We start from the raw sequence: 18,703 nt of genomic DNA on the forward strand, positions 1-18,703 counted from the left end.
CCTCACAAGACTGCAAGTTTTATAAGAAAAGCCTTGTCTTCCTTGTATGCCTGTTCCTTCTCTAGGGCTCAGGGTACTTCACTGCATAAAGCAGGCGGGTATTCATACAGCATCTCTGGACTTAATGCACTTTGGAGGTCAGTTCCCCTGTGCTGTGCTTTTAGGAGCATTTGACAGTGAACAGGGCGGCAGCCTGATTGTAGACCCCACTTCATAGTACAGACTATGTACAGACCCCACTTCCTTGCCTGTACAGACTCTGGTGAGGAGTGCTTTACCTCTCTGAGCCTCAGTTTCCAAATCTGAAAATTGATAGCTATATGGATCTAACATTTTAAGAGTGTCTAAAACTATCCCTGTAACACCAAGTGCTAATGAATATTTTCATGAATAACTTAAGGCTCCACTTTAATTAGTGCTATGGTTTCTATACAAATAAAGCATTAACATGTTAATATTGTGAAAAGCAATTTGTGTTAGTAAATACTGTATCCAAAAGTTTCAAGTTGTATTCCTTTTCTAAATTGACGAACTCCAAATTCATGAAAAGTTACTTTTTTTTGTTTGTTTAATTAATTTATTTATTTATCTTTGACTACTTCGAGTCTTCATTGCTGAGCGCAGGCCTTTCACTAGTTGCAGCACCCAGGCTTCTCGTGGTGGTGGCTTCTCTTGTTGCAGAGCACGGGCTCTAGTCACGTGGGCTTCAGTAGTTATGGCACGCAGCCTCAGTAGTTGTGGCGCACGGGCTTAGTTGCTCCGTGGCATGTGGGCTCTTCCCGGACCACGGCTCAAACCCGTGTCCCCTGCATTGGCAGATGGATTCTTAACCACTGTGCCACCAGGGAAGCCCTAAAACAATACTTTGAATCATTTCCTAATGATAGATTCCTAGAAGTTGAATTCCCATATCAAAGAGTATCAGCATTTCATGACTTTTGAGATGTGTTACTAAACTGCTTTCTAAAAGAGTGGTACCAATACGCTGTGCCACCAGCAGTGTGCAGCCTCTAAGTCTTGAATGTTAGCGGAACATTTAAATGGAAATAGCATGTGGACAGATGACAGTGGGAGAGATCAGGGCTAAAGATAGACTTAGGACTTCAAATAAATGAGTCCATATTATGAGTAGGTAATCCCTCCGAGGGGAAAATGAAGAGTAGTGTGGGGAGGAAAACCTTCAAGAATTTTTAACCCTCTCATTTTGTAGATGAAAATATGAGGTGCACAGAATTAAGTACTGCTTAAGGTCATACAAATAACTAGTGTCAGGACCAAGACTGGAGCCTGGTAACTCGATTCCTTCCCCACTGCTCTTTCACTGTATGATGCTGGGGTCCCATGATTGGACTGTGGTAATGGGGCTGTAGTTAACAAGGTTAGGTATACAAGGGGCCAGGTGGGAGGGGGGAAGAAAAATGATAGAGGAAACCTCATAACATGAGTTGTCATAGATGTTAGATACATAAAAGGATCCAGAATAAATTTGCCCCTCTGTGTCTACTGCAGCATAGAAGTCAAGAAGACAGGACAGAAAATAAACTCGTAGATTTGAAGTCCGGATGGTCTCTGGCTTACTAGCCTCTTTTGGTTTTCTATTAGCATTCAGAACTGGCTGTACTCCAACTTCACAGATAGGATTGTAAACATTTACAAGCCCACCATCATTTTTAACTAGCCTACCCTTGCCATAGATTATATAGCTTGCATTACACTAGCAGTAAAGGAAATGAAGTTAACATAATGACTTGATCCACCGTACATTATTGCTAGCCCCAGGTTTATAGCCTATTGGAAAACTCAATTAATTAATTTGATAACACTTAAAATATTTTTCTTTTATATATTTTGGGATATGACTTCACCTGATACAAGAATGAAAAGAAAATTGGAACAGTAAAGTATAAGTTAGAAGTATAGATCAAAAATAAGAGAGGTCCACGGTCAGTGTCTCTTCTTTGACAAGTGCCGTCTTTTGGGTAGATTCAGGCACATATACCATTGCATTTGTGGTCAGGTCACCTTGCGCTGAACCCTACCATAATAATTTATTGATTAAATTATTCAGCACATATTTATTGAACATTTAGGTATCACCAAGTATTAGAAATTGCTGAAGTAGCAAGGTATGGGCCTCAACTCATGGAACTTAGAGTCTAAAAGGTAAGGATACTCTTAAGTGAAGAATTACCACCCTTTCCCCAATGTCTAACCCAGTTGTGACAAAAGGGCAAAGAGAGAATAGAGTACCAGTGAGAATGTTATAGGGACCTAACCTAATACAGGGAGCAGTGAGTGCTGGCCAAAGAGTGATATTTAGTCTGATACCTTAAGAACTTATAGATATCAACAAGATTAAAATTATTAGGAAAAGCTTTCTGGCTACAGGAATTAGACCACCTGAGAGCTGTCGGGTGGGGAACAGTACGATCCCTTCCTCTTATGGGAGGAAATTCATGTGCCTGAAAGTGCAGAGAATGAGGACAAAAGGGCATGAGAAGAGTTTGGAGATGGAGAAAGCTGCAATTCTATGTAAATTTAGCTTCCCCTCACTCTTCCTGGTCTCTGGACAGTGTGACACAGCTGTGGTCTCTTACACTTGTCATGGTGTTTGCTCTTTAGCTTTTATTTTATGATTCTTGGCATTTCTTCTTTAAAGTGATCATTTCTTTCTTTCTTAAATTGTCACAGGGTGATATGGATCACAGTCTGCTGGGCGATGAGAAAATTCAGGATTAGAAATTAGAAATTCAGGATTAGAACATGTCCTTGGTGAGGAGGAATGCCAAGTTAATTGATTCATTGCAGTTGAATGAGAAAGAGAATTAGACTTCAAATGTTGGCTGCACATTTCTCGTTAAACGTCCATGTCAATGACTGATGGGGGAAGAACTGTTTTGTAAGGAAAGTAAAAGCAAAGGAAAGGATGAGAAAGCAGGCATCTTTGCTTTATGTTTTGAGCCGCTGTGTCTTAAAGAGTTGCTTAGCAAAGTCACTGACATGAGTTTAAACATTCAATTGTCCTACACTTCCCAGGTTTGTAATAGTCATTTGGCTAATGGGGAGATACACGATAGCTCTGCGTGCTCGTTTCATTGGCCAGAGTGAAAGTACTTAATGGAAAGCAGCTCAGACGCATGGCCATGATGTCAGAGCACAACCTTCCAGCCCCATCTCTGTAGGTCCTTCACCACTTTGGAACATCACACCCTATATCTGCCATACAGTAAGAACACATGTTACAAGCCATTCATTACGCCAGTGGTTCACAAAGGGTTGACCGGGCACGCCTGAGGTCCAAGAAGGCCTGTGCAGTTTTTATAATACTAACAAGTAATTTGCCTTTTTTTTACTCTCATTCTCTCCCCAGTGTACAGTGGTTCTTTAGAGGCTACGTGATATATTCACAGTCATGAAAAGAGTATGAAAATATTCTCCCCTTTCCAACTAAATGTCTGTGTGAGACCAGGTTTCTTCACATACTTCAACTAAAAAACATATAGAAACAGATTAGTACAAAAATAGATACAAGAACCCAGCTGTCTTCTATCAAGCCAGACATTTAAAAGACTTGGAAAAATAGAAAATGATGCCACTATTCTCACTAATTTTTTTGGCTTTGGAAAATATATTTTCTTATTATTGTGTTATGTTTGTTTATTATTCTAAATAAATAATAAATATTAGTTTATTTATTAGTTTATTAAATAAAAATTTCTCAGCTTCATTCCTGTTATGGTACACATTGATAGATGTAGACCACATAAACAAAGCCCTTTGGGGTCCTCAGTACATTTTAGAGTGTAAACCAAGAAGTTTGAAGATTGCTGCATTGAGCCCATGTCCCTTTGTCCTCGTGGTTGCTGCAACTTGAACTATAAGAAATCTTTTCCAAGTGTATCAGTTGGCCCAAGAGAATAAATGACAGTCAAACGTCCTTTTTCAGATCTACTTTTCACTTTCTCTTCCTTGAGGTAAAAAACATGCCATATCGGTAATTACAGCATGTAAAACGTGGAGATGTTGATGGTGTTTTCTCTATCCCGCGAGGCCCATTTCATGTCCAGCCCACTGAAAATGCTTTTGAGCCTTGGAGGGAAGCCCACGGCTGCGTGCTGCCCATTTTTAACCATTGCCCTCGAAGGCCAATTTCATGCTGAGACAGCGGTTGGTTGGGGACTCTGGTGACAGTATTATTTGTCAGAACCGTTCTCTGGGTCACAAGCATTTTTAATTAAAGTTGTCCTATAAATAGCTCGTATTCATTTCCTCTGGATCTCACAAATCAGTAGAGACTGGGAGTGATCCGCTTAGGTCAGGACATCTAGCCAGATGAGGTAAATGAAATTGAACTTGAGGGATTAAGGATACTCCTTTTTAAGATAAATGCATTGCCCTTCCAGAGAAGGTGGAATTTGTTTTAAATAAACATCTAGAAGGTATTTTTCTCCTGCAGTGGTGGTCCCTTTCGTTTTTTAATAAGTGGAGTTAATCATTCTTTGAAATTTACAGTCAAATGAAAGGACAAGAAAGATAGACATTGAAAACATTTGTCATAGAGCCAGAGTCTTGAGGCTGTCCTTGGGGGTTACCGAAGGTATGGGATGTGATTCCTTGCTCTAGACATGGATGCTCTTTTAAATCCCATTACTTCTTTGGACTTTGAAAATTGCATTCCTGTGGAGACCCAGCTCATAAACCCCAAAATGGGTTTTAGATGAAAAAGGTGATCTCTTTACCTATTCTGGAGCAACAAGAATGTGGGGAAAAGGTAAAATTAAGTCAGGTATAAGAGTAATTGCACTTGAAAACTGTGATATCTGACTTCAGCAAGTTAGAACGTGAGGACGTCAATTTTAATCCTTTCAGAAAAAACACCTTTCAACTCTCCACAGTTTGGTTATAAGGATGTTTTAAAGATCTCAAGTAGCTGCAGATTTTTTTCATGCATATCTTCGTATTACACAGCTGCTGGTGTTAATGGTAGCCAGTGTTTCCAGGCATTTGGTTTATGACAGTTGTAAAGAATCTGTCTATATAAACACCAGTCTGGGTATCACTCCTGGTTGCCTTCCAGGAAACTTGTGCTTCTCCTTCTGTGACACTATCACCATATATCACAGTGTCTCCTTGCCTGAATCCCTCTCCGTTGTCTTTGTGGGCAGGATTGTCTGTCTCACCCACTCTTCTGTCTCCATTATATACTTGACATGTGGGAGGTCCTATTACTTATACCACTGGGAGATAGATGCCAAAGACATGGGGCTGAAAAAAACAAAATACATCTATTTAAGGAGCCCAAAGACAAATGAACTAAGGAACTCAATGTGAGCAGTGTAGTAAAGAGGTAAATACAGATGCTCTAGAGCTCAGGTGCCCTGGCCTTGTTACTGAGGCCACGTCAGACATCACAACCCTGTCCACGTGGCATTTTAGCCTACAGTTTCAAACTCCTTTCCCATCAAATCTCTTTAGTTAACTCCATATGAGAAAAAAAAATAACTAACTTGGGTGTTCTTCCTTTTAATTTTTCTTAATCATCTTCTGATATGGAGGTCAATAAACAATTTCTTAGAGGCAACCAGAAAAAAAAAATACCCTGGCTAATCCTAAACTAGTTAATCAGTTCCTAAAAATCTTGAGTTTCTTGTGTTACCATTTGACCAGTGTTAGTTAGTGTTTGACACTAATGCCATCTGTTTTTAAATGTGCTCGTGAAATACTACTCCTAGTAGTAGTAATAAGAGTAGAGGCTGGGCTTCCCTGGTGGCGCAGTGGTTGAGAGTCCGCCTGCCGATGCAGGGGACACGGGTTCGTGCCCCGGTCCGGGAAGATCCCACATGCCACGGAGCGGCTGGGCCCATGAGCCATGGCCGCTGAGCCTGCGCGTCCAGAGCCTGTGCTCTGCAATGGGAGAGGCCACAACAGTGAGAGGCCCGCGTACCGCAAAAAAAAAAAAAGAATAGAGGCTAACATGACAAAGTGCTGACTGTTTGCTAGGCATTGTTCTCAGGGCTTCACCTGTTTTAATCCATTTAATCCTCAGAACAACCCTCTGAAATAGGTACTATTTTTATCCCTTTGTTACACTTGGGTACATAGAGGGGAAGTAAGGTCACAGGGACAGTAAATGGTGGGGTTGGGATTCCAATCCATGTAGCCAAGCACTGGCAGCCCAATTCTTTTTTATTTTTTTGATTTTATTAAAGTATAGTTGATTTATAATGTTGTGTTAATTTCTGCTGTACAGTTATACATATATATACATTCTTTTTTTATATATTCTTTTCCATTATGGCTTATCATAGGACATTGAGTATAGTTCTCTGTGCTCTACAGTAGGACCTTGTTTATCCATCCTGTATACAATAGTTTGCCTCTGCTGATCCCAAACTCCCATTCCTTCCCTTCCCTACCCCCTCCCCCTGCCTTGGCAGCCAAAAGTCTGTTCTCAATGTCTGTGAGTCTGTTTCTGTTTTGTAGTTTTGTTCATTTGTGTTGTATTTTAGATTCCACATACAAGTGATATCATATGGTATTTGTCTTTCTCTTTCTGACTTACTTCCCTTGGTATGATAATCTCTAGGTCCATCCATGTTGCTGTAAATGGCATTATTCCATTCTTTTTGAAGGCTGAGTAATATTCCATTATATATATTTTATATATATATATATACACACACTACATCTTCTTTATCCATTCATCTGTTGATGGGCATTTAGGTTGTTTCCATGTCTTGGCTATTGTAAATAGTGCTGCTATGAACATAGGGGTGCATGTATCTTTTTTTTTAAATAAAGTTATTTATTTTATTTATTTATTTTTGGCTGCATTGGGTCTTCGTTGCTGCACGCAGGCTTTCTCTAGCTGTGGCAAGTGGGGGCTACTCTTCATTGCGGTGCACGGGCTTCTCATTCCTTCTCTTGTTGCAGAGCATGGGCTCTAGGCGTGCAGGTTTCAGTAGTTGTGGCACACGGGCTCAGTAGTTGTGGCTCACGGGCTCTAGAGTGCAGGCTTAGTAGTTGTGGCACACAGGCTTAGTTGCTCGGCGGCATGTGTGATCTTCCCAGACCAGGGCTTGAACCCACATCCCCTGCACTGGCAGATGGATTCTTAACCACTGCACCACAAGGGAAGCCCCAGCATGTATCTTTTTGAATTATAGTTTTGTCTGGATATATGCCCAGGAGTGGGATTGCTGGATCATATGGCAGCTCTATTTTTAGTTTTATGAGGAACCTCCATACAGCAGCCCAATTCTTAATTACTATGCCATGCTTTCTATAGCAATTACAGAAAACATGTGCTGAATGAATGCGTAAATGAATAAATATGCAACGGTACTCTCTATTACTTCGATTGGAGTCTTAGGTAATTTGTGTCTTGCCTGTCTCCATTTAGAACACATGCATGCACACTCACCAATTTGCTAGATCTACAGTGGGTGATACCTTCAGAAAGTTTTTCTTTTCTTCAGTAGATTGAAAGAAGACATTTTGAGATTTTTCATTCATCTCTAATTTTCTTTTGAGTTTGACAGTTTGTTGAGCTTGGCAACTGGAAAACACACTTTTAGAAACATGGAAATCCATTTTTGCTGGACTATGGATTTGTAATTCAAATAAGAGAAATTTGCCAAATTCAAAGCACACTTTGTTCCCTAAATGGTACTTAAATATGTGGATTTGAAGAGATGGCATTGGTCATTCCACAGAGAGTCAAGTGTCTTCGCCTTTCTGAGTCAAATCAGATTTAGGCTTCTTGGCTTATTGCTCAGCACTCAGGGCATTTTTATTCAGAAGCTCAAGGTGTCAGGTCTGAGAAAAATGATGCTGTACATTCTCTTTTCATGTGTCTGGTTGAATGCTTAGTAGTAGTAACTTCTGATAAAATTATGGACGGTGTCCATGATCAGAGCACATGAAAGGAAAAGTTGCTTTGTGATTTATGCCAAACCATTGCCTTTCACCTGACCTTCATAGCAGTACCAGGAAACTAGGAAATGGTTTAGTTGTGAGTAATTGTTAGAACCTGGGTGATTTCATTTCATTTGATTCATTAATTAGGCGTTACCTTATACATTGTAAAAGAAAGTGTGACATGACAATCTCAGATGTTTGTGGAAAATGTGCCTAGATATGAATTCAGAATAATTGAAGTGTGTTAAAGTGGATTGTTAGAGGAGAAGACCAAAGCAACTAGAAAAAGATCCACTGAGGCTGTGGCAATTGATCGGGGCCTTGCCACAAAGGGAGGAGTTGGAGGTGTGCCTTTGAGGGGCCCTATATTCCTGTTGGAGGGAACAGCTCAGAGGTGGAAAGGGCGGGGTGATAAGGGAAGTAACAAATGGTTTGGTGGACTACAGAAATATTTAGAGTAAAGAAAGGATAAGGCAAACCCCTCCCATAATCAGCATCAGCCTCCCCTCCCACTTCCTTCCCAAAAACCTCCCCAAATAAATCATACAATATAGGTAAGAGAGCTAGCTATGCAAATGCAGCTGTGTCAAATAGCCAGGCCTCCCTATCTCCCAGTAAGATTGCCACCTCGGAAGGCATTCCTATATGAATGGATCACACGTATTTTCGTCCAGAGAGTTATTGGGATGGAGGGCATCCCATTCAAATATCCATTTTGAGGCTTTTTCCAACTGTAGGGCAAATCCTTCCAGATACTGCTTCTTAGTAAACATCAGCTGGTTTGCGCTGAAGGAGCTAAACACTAGTGTGAGTCTTTGGTATGTGTGCAGTTGGCACTGACTTTAATTCAAAGTACATAGTGTTTGGACTTCCCTGGTGGTGCAGTGGTTGAGAGTCTGCCTGCCGATGCAGGGGACATGGGTTCGTGCCCCGGTCTGGGAAGATTCCACGTGCCGCGGAGCACTTGGGCCCGTGAGCCATGGCCACTGAGCCTGCGTGGCCGGAGCCTGTGCTCCGCAACGGAAGAGGCCACAACAGTGAGAGCCCCGCGTACTGCAAAAAAAAAAAGTACATAGTGTTTGATCTTGGCCCCTGTTGCATAACAGATGCTCAGTAAATTATTTTCTGCTCTTCCCACTTCCATTATTCAGTTTATTGTTGATTTTTTTAAAAAACTTTCTCATGTATTTTTCTTTTTTCTCTTTTAAAGGAGAGGTTTAAGGAAGCTGAGGAAATATACCAGGCTGGAATAAAGAACTGCCCAGATAACTCAGACTTACACAACAACTATGGAGTTTTCCTAGTTGATACTGGTAAGCGAGATTAAAGAGAACCTGTTCTGTGGAGATGAGATAATATTATCTGTCAAGCTAAATGGCCACCACCCAATAATGCCTCAAAAGTAGAACTCACTGGGCTTGGCAGGAAGCTCACACCGTTGACAGTCACATTGTACTTTGGGGCTGTCATTTCTCTAAATCTTCAAGCTCAATTCAGTAAAATCTGCCAGTTCTTATAATCAGATTGCTAAGAAAATCTCCCCAGGTGGCAGGAAGTGGCCTTGATGATTTAATGAGCAACAGTCTCCTTTGAATAGCATTTATACAAGTTTATAAATCTATGATGATGAACTGTTCTCTACAATGATGCAGAACCTGCCTCTGAATCTATTTACTGGCAGATGGTAAATACTTTTCTACAGCCGATCAAAAAGTCTTAAATTGTTTCATTGTTCTTTATGTGATACACACTATAGAAAATGTACCATTATAATTGATAGAGTACCCTTATAGGACAGGTGCTATATAAAATACACTTTACCTTATTTAACGTAAAACTTTACTGGACAGGAATTCTGTTTTCTTGATGGTTTGTACCCCACATACTGTTGGCATGTTATGAATACTTGTAAAGAATGAAAAGATGCTTGAATTTAATACAAAAACACTGCTTTGTTCTCGTTGACTATTAGACTACCTGCCCTGTAATAAAATTTGATTTTAATTATTCTGTCCATATGAAATGCTCAAAAGGGTTTTTATTTTCTAGGATATTTGAAGCCCTTCTGTTTCTTAGGACATAAATTTACATTCTGATACACCTAGGAAACATCCCTTATTTTCACACGTAAAATTGTTTCTTAGTGCCACCTGCTGGTTCTTTGGCAACATAATAATAAATTAGGTATCAAAGATTAAAAACAAACAAAAAATTGAAGAGAACACCTGTTGGCCTGATCTAGCCCTCTTCCTTCTACTTCACCAACAAAATATCCCACCCCAACTCCCAACCCCCCAAAATCTCACTGACCACCCTCTATATTTTCCTACCACTCCCACTGTATTCTGCTTTTATACTACTGAAATTCTCCCTATCATGACCTATACATAGACCTCTACGTACGTAGTCTTTTTTGGCACCTCCTAGTCAAACTTGCATTCAAAGAAGGTAGACTTGAGAAGATGTCTGTGTGGGTAATAAACATTCCGTTGCCATGTAGAGCTTCAGACTTGTCCACAATTCATTCACTCACATATAATTTCACTAGGGAGCTTCTTTGGGGAACCTTATCATACTAGAGAGACTTGATGGTAGTTCTGACCTTTATTCTCACTTCCCCTGGGATTTTTGTCAAGTTTCTTAATGTTTTTGCACTTTAGAGCCTGTATCTGTAAAGTGATAATTTTTTTAAATATCTTTTAAATCCCAAGAGGCAACTAAGTGCTATCAAAAGGCAGCTAAATAGGATCAAAATACCTGCAAAAAATCATGAGATCATTTAATTAGTGTTTTAAAATATACAATGCATTGCACAAATGCAAGGTGATATTATTTTTATTTTTAAAGTCCCATTCAATAAATACCCTCTAAACAAAGATGTATGATTTAAAAACAGATTTTCAAAATACAGAAGATGCCTGCTTATTTGAAGCAGTGCCTCAATCACTAGGTTGTGGTATAGTAATTGTGACAGACCCTCAGAAATTACTTCAGGACAGTTTTCTTTCTATAACAGCCCATTCCACTTTTTGTATAATGAGAAGCAACAATATCTTACATAAATGCCAATCACTGATAACCTCAAAACATCATATTGACTAAGGCAATGGCCAGAAACCAGTTTGACTAAAATAATAGATTTAATAAAAGAAACAGGTTTTAGTTTTTACTGCTTTTTTACTACTAATTTCTTTGGAAGTGAAAATGAATAGTGAAATGGTCCAAAGTTAGGCAGTGGCAAGGAGAAGCCAAAATGTGAGCTAATTTACAAACTGAATAATTGGTGGTATGGCTGTAGGAAAAAAAGATCATCAGAAGAGAAATTAAAGAGGCCATGTGTTTAGGGACTTCCCTGGTGGCACAGTGCTTAAGAATCAGCCTGACAGTGCAGGGGACATGGGTTCGATCCCTGATCTGGGAAGATCCCACGTGCCGTGGAGCGACTAAGTCCATGCACCACAACTACTGAGCCCGTGCTCTAGAGCCCATGAGCCACAACTACTGAGCCCGCGCTCCTAGAGCCCGTGCTCCGCAACCAGAAGCCACCGCAATGTGAAACCTGTGCACCGCAACCAGGGAAAGCCCGTGTGCAGAAACAAAGACCCAATGCAGCCAAAAAAAAAAAAAAAAAGTCTGTGTGTTTTGTAATTAAGGCATGTTCTGCTCTTACCAACCTACCACCTGTTGATTACAGGCTCTCCAGAGAAGGCAGTGACCCATTACCAACAGGCCATCAGACTTAGCCCGAGCCATCATGTAGCCATGGTGAACCTGGGGAGACTCTACAGGTCACTGGGAGACAACAGTGTGGCTGAAGAATGGTACAAACGGTAAAGTTCCTGTTTTTCACTTTGTAAGTCATCCTAAGACCTCTGCAATTGGCCATCAAATTCTTAGTTATTTGGAACAGATGCTCTCAGAATACTAGCAAATTTTGCCAATGCAGGCAATACAGATTCTCCTCTCCAAAGAGAACAGTACAATAAATGGCACTTTGGGGATAAATGATATCCCAGTTAATGAGTCTTTTGCCTGCTGGTTAAAGCATAGTGCTAAACCAAGGTTGGAATTTAATTCCCATTTTAGTTAGTCCATTGTTTTCTGTTGAAGCTAAGGACTACAACCCAAACCACAAATAGAAATTTCGAAAACGGATCTAGATGAAAAACTGTGCATACATCAAAACAAGTCTATCACCATAAATGGAAAAGATCCTTGGGGCTCAGTTTACGTATTGGTGGGTCACTAGAGACATGCTTATAGTCAGAGGCTGGCACTGTGATCTGTTTTTAACATTCTTCTTGATATAAAAACAACGACCATGTGGGAGCAGAGTCTCAAACCATGTACAGTGGTCCCTAAATCTAAGTTTCAACCTTTGGAGATGTACCTGTTAGAAGAAAATTGTCCATTTGTTTTCTCAAAATTCAGCGCCTTGCAGGTGACACGCAAAGCTGAGATATTATCACCGCTGGGAGCTCTATATTACAACACTGGCAGATATGAAGAGGCTTTGCAGATTTACCGGGAAGCTGCATCCCTTCAGCCTTCCCAAAGGGAACTCCGCCTGGCACTGGTGAGCGGATGGACAAAAGAAAGGAAATGGAGTAGGAAATAGACTCATGGCATGCAATACAGGGAGCTGTAGTCAGTGTGCCTCAAAACGGGAACTAGAACACTATACTATATCCATTTAATGAAGATTCATATAACCAATGTTAGAGCCATTCACCAAACACATGAACCCTAAAAACACTATTAAGTTTTTGTTTTGAAATAATTTCAAACTTACAAAAAGTTGCAAGAATTTTAAATAACTCCCATATACTCTTTCACCCAGATTGATGAATTTTTAGCACTTTGATGCATTTGTTTATCATCCTCTCATGTATGTATGTATGTGTGTATGTACACATATGTATGTGCATATTTGTGTATGTGCATGTACATATTATTAATACATGATATTTTGTCTTGAGCCATCTGAGAATTAGAGATCTCATACCCTTTATTTCTAAATACTTCAGCAAATAGTTCCTAAGAACAAGGACATTGTCTAACCTAACCACAGTACAACTATCAAATTCAGGAAAATTAATATCAACAATATTTTGGATCATTACTCTTCCTTTCCCTTAGATTTTCAGTGAAACAAACTTGTTATCTTGTTATAAGCACAGTGTTCTGTTGAAACCATAGGAAAAAATTTCTCTTGACATAGTCAACTTTTTTAAAAAGGCACAAGTCACTGAATGGCTTTGATGTTCCTGCCATTCACACACAAATGCAGGCACATGCCTAAATAAACAAACAAACAACATGAACTGTGGTAAGTCAGTCTTCTCTGTGAGTCACGAAGCGATTCTGAGCACTTTTGTGGGAAGTGTTTCCTGAATGCTTTATTTGATAAAGAGTGCTTTATTTGATAAGGTGATAGCCAAGTACCTTCTAAGCCAAAGTCACTGTGGTTTCGCAGGCTCAGGTCTTGGCCGTGATGGGTCAGACAAAAGAAGCTGAAAAGATGACCAATCACATTGTGTCAGAGGAGACTGGGTGCCTTGAATGCTATCGCCTGTTGTCTGCCATCCACAGCAAGCAGGAGCAGCACGACAAGGTAGAGAGGACACTGTTTGGAGTCGTTTGGGTTCACAGGTAGAAAATGGGGTGCACCTGAATGACCCCCCAGCCCGCACGCTCACAAGGCCGAGCAGTCTTGAACATCGTCAGTTGTCAGAGCGTATCTTCTGGGCACTTTTCAGATACCTGCTTGATTCCTAAGATGTCCCCTCGAGACGCTATTTTCTTGGTTCATCCTTGGTCTGAAGATTTTATGTGGTATTATCTCAGTTTGTTTTCAGCTAACTCGATAATGATAAACACTAACATTTGTATGCTTTATCATTTTCCATGTTCCCTCAAAGATATTTTATAGACTCTTTATAACAACCCTTTAAGGCAGGTCAGTGGCCCTGTGTTGCAACTGTACTGTTTATCTCCATTTTAAAAGTCACATGACCAGTAAATACATGAACTGATTCAACAAAATATTTATTGAATGCCTGCTATATGCCAGACACTGTGGTGGGCAGTGGGAATAAAGTGGTGTGAGGAAAAAAAAAACATTGCCCTTGTCCTTGTGGAGTTTACAGTCGAAGAGGAGACAGAGATTGAGCAAGTAATCACAAAACCAGTGCGGAATTATAGCTGTGCCCAGTGATGTTGTGAAGAGCAGCATGGTCCCTAATGAGCATGTAATCAGGGGACCCGAGTGGTCTGGGTGGTTCGGTTCCCTGCAGAGTGATATGAAGTTGAGGACTGAGTGATGAATAGGAGTTATTAAGCAAAAAGGAGCAGTGAATAGCGTTCCAGGCAAGAAAAAGCACATGCAAAGGCCCTGTGTCAACAGTAAATGGCCTGTCTGAGGAATGGGCGTGAGGGAGCAGGGCACCTGTGAGATGTAGCCACCAAGGTTGCTGGGGACTCAACCCCAAGGCTTGGGACCAGGGCAAGGGTTTTGTTCCTTTTCCTGGAAGAAGCTTTGGGGTCTTAAGGAAAAGAGCAACATATCAGATCTGTGCTTTGAAGAGCTCTCTGGCTGCAGGGGGTGGGCCAGTAGGTGCTGGGGGCAGAGTGAGCACCAGGGCCCTAAAAGGAGGCTGTTGGAATGGTCCAGTTGGACACATGGCCAGGGCAACACAACTGACCTCAGATCTTGTTTTCTTTCAATGAGATCACACGGCCTTCCTGAAAAGTGATCGGGGACATTTCATTGTCACTCATGTGAATAGGAAACCTGGAGTATAGGGAAATTATTTGGTCAGGGCTGTTTTATTCCTTGATGAGAACATCAGAGAAAATGAAAAACGTGTTCTGATTGTCACTCACCACGCTAGCTAATACATAGGAAACAAAAACTATAGATGTTATCGTTTAACTTAGTTTTTCTGTATCTAACCTACATTTATTGTGTCTTAATTTCTAAACTGTACAGGCACTTGATGCTATAGACAAGGCTCTGAAGCTGAAACCAAAGGACCCAAAAGTTGTATCTGAACTTTTTTTCACAAAAGGAAATCAACTAAGAGAGCAGAACCTTCTTGACAAAGCTTTTGAGGTATAAAGACTTAATAAAATTGTTATTAAATTCATGGATTAAAATTAATACTCCCTCAATCTTTAATGAAGCATATACATTAAAAGCTAAGATCATTGCCATGTTTTGTGGAGTGAATTTTCTGATTAATTGACATAATAAGTTTAATTTTTTATAATTGAGCCTCTGGTTTTTGGCTATTAGGAGTTCCACAATACCTCTGCATTATTTTCTGAATTATCGCTTTGAACCTGATGTTTAAAGCATTCTGTATTTTGCCCTCAAACCAGCTTCCCTCTCTCTCTCTCCTCCCCTCGTTCACTCTTTTTCTCTCTGTTTGCCTTCAGTAACCCTCTATTTCAGCTGGACTAGTGCCTGAAGAGCTTTGGCGTTCCACACATACTGTAACATTGTGCCCACACCACCCCAACCCCCTGCAGATTCCCACTCATCTACCAACACAGGCCTGTGTCCTCCCTCAGGAAGCCCTCCAGACCATCCTTTCTCCCAGTGACCTTGTTTCCTCTGAACTCCTAAAACACTATCTCTACCAGTCATTTGAAAGTGTCTTTTTTTTTTTTATACAGAAGGTTCTTATTAGTCATCAATTTTATACACATCAGTGTATACATGTCAATCCCAATCGCCCAATTCATCACACCAGCACTCCCAGCCTTCCGCTGCTTTCCCCCCTTGGTGTCCATACGTTTGCTCTCTACGTTTGTATCTCAATTTCTGCCCTACAAACCGGTTCATCTGTACTATTTTTCTAGGTTCCACATACATGCATTAATATACGATATTTGTTTTTCTCTTTCTGCCTTACTTCACTCTGTATGACAGTCTCTAGATCCATCCACGTCTCAATAAATGACCCAATTTCATTCCTTTTTATGGCTGAGTAATATTCCATTGTATATATGTACCACATCTTCTTTATCCATTTGAAAGTCAATGGGCATTTAGGTTGCTTCCATGACCTGGCTATTGTAAATAGTGCTGCAATGAACATTGCGGTGCATGTGTCTTTTTGAATTATGGTTTTCTCTGGGTATATGCCCAGTAGTGGGATTGCTGGATCATATGGTAATTCTATTTTTAGTTTTTTAAGGAACCTCCTTACTGTTCTCCATAGTAGCTGTATCAATTTACATTCCCACCAACAGTGCAAGAAGGTACCCTTTTCTCCACACCCTCTCCAGCATTTGTTTGTAGATTTTCTGATGATGCCCATTCTAACTGGTGTGAGGTGATACCTCATTGTAGTTTTGATTTGCATTTCTCTAATAATTAGTGATGTAGAGCAGCTTTTCATATGCTTCTTGGCCATCTGTATGTCTTCTTTGGAGAAATGTCTATTTAGATCTTCTGCCCATTTTTGGATTGGGTTGTTTGTTTTTTTTAATATTGAGCTGCATGAGCTATTTATATATGTTGGAGATTAATCCTTTGTCCGTCATTTGCTTGCAAATATTTTCTCCCATTCTGAGGTTGTCTTTTCATCTTGTTTATTGTTTCTTTGCTGTGCCAAAGCTTTGAAGTTTTATTAGGTCCCATTTGTTTATTTTTCTTTTTATTTCCATTACTCTAGGAGGTGGATCAAAAAAGATCTTGCTGTGATTTATGTCAAAGAGTGTTCTTCCTATGTTTTCCTCTAAGAGTTTTATAGTGTCCGGTCTTTTAGGCCTTTAATCCATTTTGAGTTTATTTTTGTGTATGGTGTTAAGGAGTGTTCTAATTTCATTCTTTTACGTGTAGCTGTCCAGTTGTCCCAGCACCACTCATTGAAGAGACTGTCTTTTCTCCATTGTATATCCTTGCCTCCTCAGTCATAGATTAGTTGACCATATGTGTGTGGGTTTACCTCTGGGCTTTCTGTTTTGTTCCATTGATCTATGTTTCTGTTTTTGTGCCAGTACCATATTGTCTTCATTACTGTAGCTTTGTAGTATAGTCTGAAGTCACGAAGTCTGATTCCTCCAGCAGTTTTTTTCCCTCAAGACTGCTTTGGCTATTTGGGGTCTTTTGTGTCTCATTACAAATTTTAAGATTTTTTGTCTAGTTCCATAAAAAATGCCATTGGTAATATGATTGAGATTGCATTGAATCTGTAGATTGCTTTGGGTAGTATAGTCATTTTCACAATATTGATTCTTCCAATCCAAGAACATGGTATATCTCTCCATCTGTTGATATCATCTTTAATTTCTTTCATCAGTGTCTTATAGTTTTCTGCATACAGGTCTTTTTTCTCCCTAGGTAGGTTTATTCCTAGGTATTTTATTCTTTTTGTTGCAGTGGTAAATAGGAGTGTTTCCTTAATTTCTCTTTCAGATTTTTCATCATTAGTGTATAGGAATGCAAGAGATTTCTGTGCATGAATTTTGTATCCTGCAACTTTACCAGATTCATTGATGAGCTCTAGTAGTTTTCTGGTGGCATCTTTAGGACTCTCTATGTATAGTATCATGTCATCTGCAAACAGTGACATTTTACTTCTTCTTTTCCATTTTGTATTCCTTTTATTTCTTTTTCTTCTCTGATTGCTGTGGCTAGGACTTCCAAAATTATGTTGAATAATAGTGGTGAGAGTGGGCAACCTTGTCTTGTTCCTGATCTTAGAGGAAATGCTTTCAGTTTTTCACAATTGAGAATGATGTTTGCTGTGGGTTTGTCATATACGGCCTTTATTATGTTGAGGTAGGTTCCCTCTATGACCACTTTCTAGAGAATATTTATCATAAATGGGTGTTGAATTTTGTCAAAAGCTTTTTCTGCATCTATTGAGATGGTCATATGGTTTTTATTCTTCAGTTTGTTAATATGGTGTATCACATTGATTGGTTTGCATATATTGAAGAATCCTTGCATCCCAGGGATAAATCCCACTTGATCATGGTATATGATCCTTTTAATGTGTTGTTGGCTTCTGTTTGCTAGTATTTTGTTGAGGATTTTCATATCTATGTTCATCAGTGATATTGGTCTGTAATTTTCTTTTTTTGTAGTATCTTTGTCTGGTTTTGGTATCAGGGTGATGGTGGCCTCATAGAATGAGTTTGGGAGTTTTCCTTCTTCTGAAGTTTTTTAGAAGAGATTGAGATGGATGGGTGTTAGCTCTTCTCTAAATGTTTGATAGAATTCACCTGTGAAGCCATCTGGTCCTAGGTTTTTGTTTGTTGGAAGATTTTTAATCACAGTTTCAATTTCATTACTTGTGATTGGTCTGTTCATATTCCTATTTCTTCCTGGTTCGGTCTTGGAAGGTTATACCTTTCTAAGAATTTGTCCATTTCTTCCAGATTGTCCATTTTATTGGCATAGAGTTGCTTTTAGCAGTCTCTTAGGATGCTTTGTATTTCTGTGGTGTCTGTTGTAACTTCTCCTTTTTCATTTCTAATTTTATTGATTTGAGTGCTCGCCCTCTTTTTCTTGATGAGTCTGGCTAATGCTTTATCAGTTTTGTTTATCTTCTCAAAGAACCAGCTTTTAGTTTTGATCTTTGCTGTTATTTTCTTTGTTTCTATTTCATTTATTCCTGCTCTGATCTTTATGATTTCTCTCCTTCTGCTAACTTTGGGTTTTGTTTGTTCTTCTTTCTCTAGTTCCTTTAGGTGTAAGGTTAGATTGTTTATTTGAGATTTTTCTTGTTTCTTGAGGTAAGCTTGTATAGCTATAAGCTTCCCTCTT

At 39.7% G+C, this 18,703-nt stretch overlaps 1 protein-coding gene across 1 annotated transcript in view; it reads left to right on the forward strand.

Annotated features, from left to right (window-relative positions):
* Nucleotides 1–18,703, forward strand: part of TMTC1 (transmembrane O-mannosyltransferase targeting cadherins 1) — a 260,082-nt gene that overhangs the window by 231,638 nt on the left and 9,741 nt on the right. The window contains exons 14-18 of the mRNA XM_065887047.1: nucleotides 9,131–9,233; nucleotides 11,615–11,750; nucleotides 12,352–12,496; nucleotides 13,397–13,534; nucleotides 14,912–15,034. Of these exons, the coding sequence (XP_065743119.1) occupies nucleotides 9,131–9,233; nucleotides 11,615–11,750; nucleotides 12,352–12,496; nucleotides 13,397–13,534; nucleotides 14,912–15,034 (645 nt within the window). The remainder of the gene's footprint in view (nucleotides 1–9,130; nucleotides 9,234–11,614; nucleotides 11,751–12,351; nucleotides 12,497–13,396; nucleotides 13,535–14,911; nucleotides 15,035–18,703) is intronic.

The sequence above is a fragment of the Phocoena phocoena genome, chromosome 11 (assembly GCF_963924675.1).
Source record: "Phocoena phocoena chromosome 11, mPhoPho1.1, whole genome shotgun sequence".
In the NCBI taxonomy this organism is placed as follows: domain Eukaryota; kingdom Metazoa; phylum Chordata; class Mammalia; order Artiodactyla; family Phocoenidae; genus Phocoena; species Phocoena phocoena.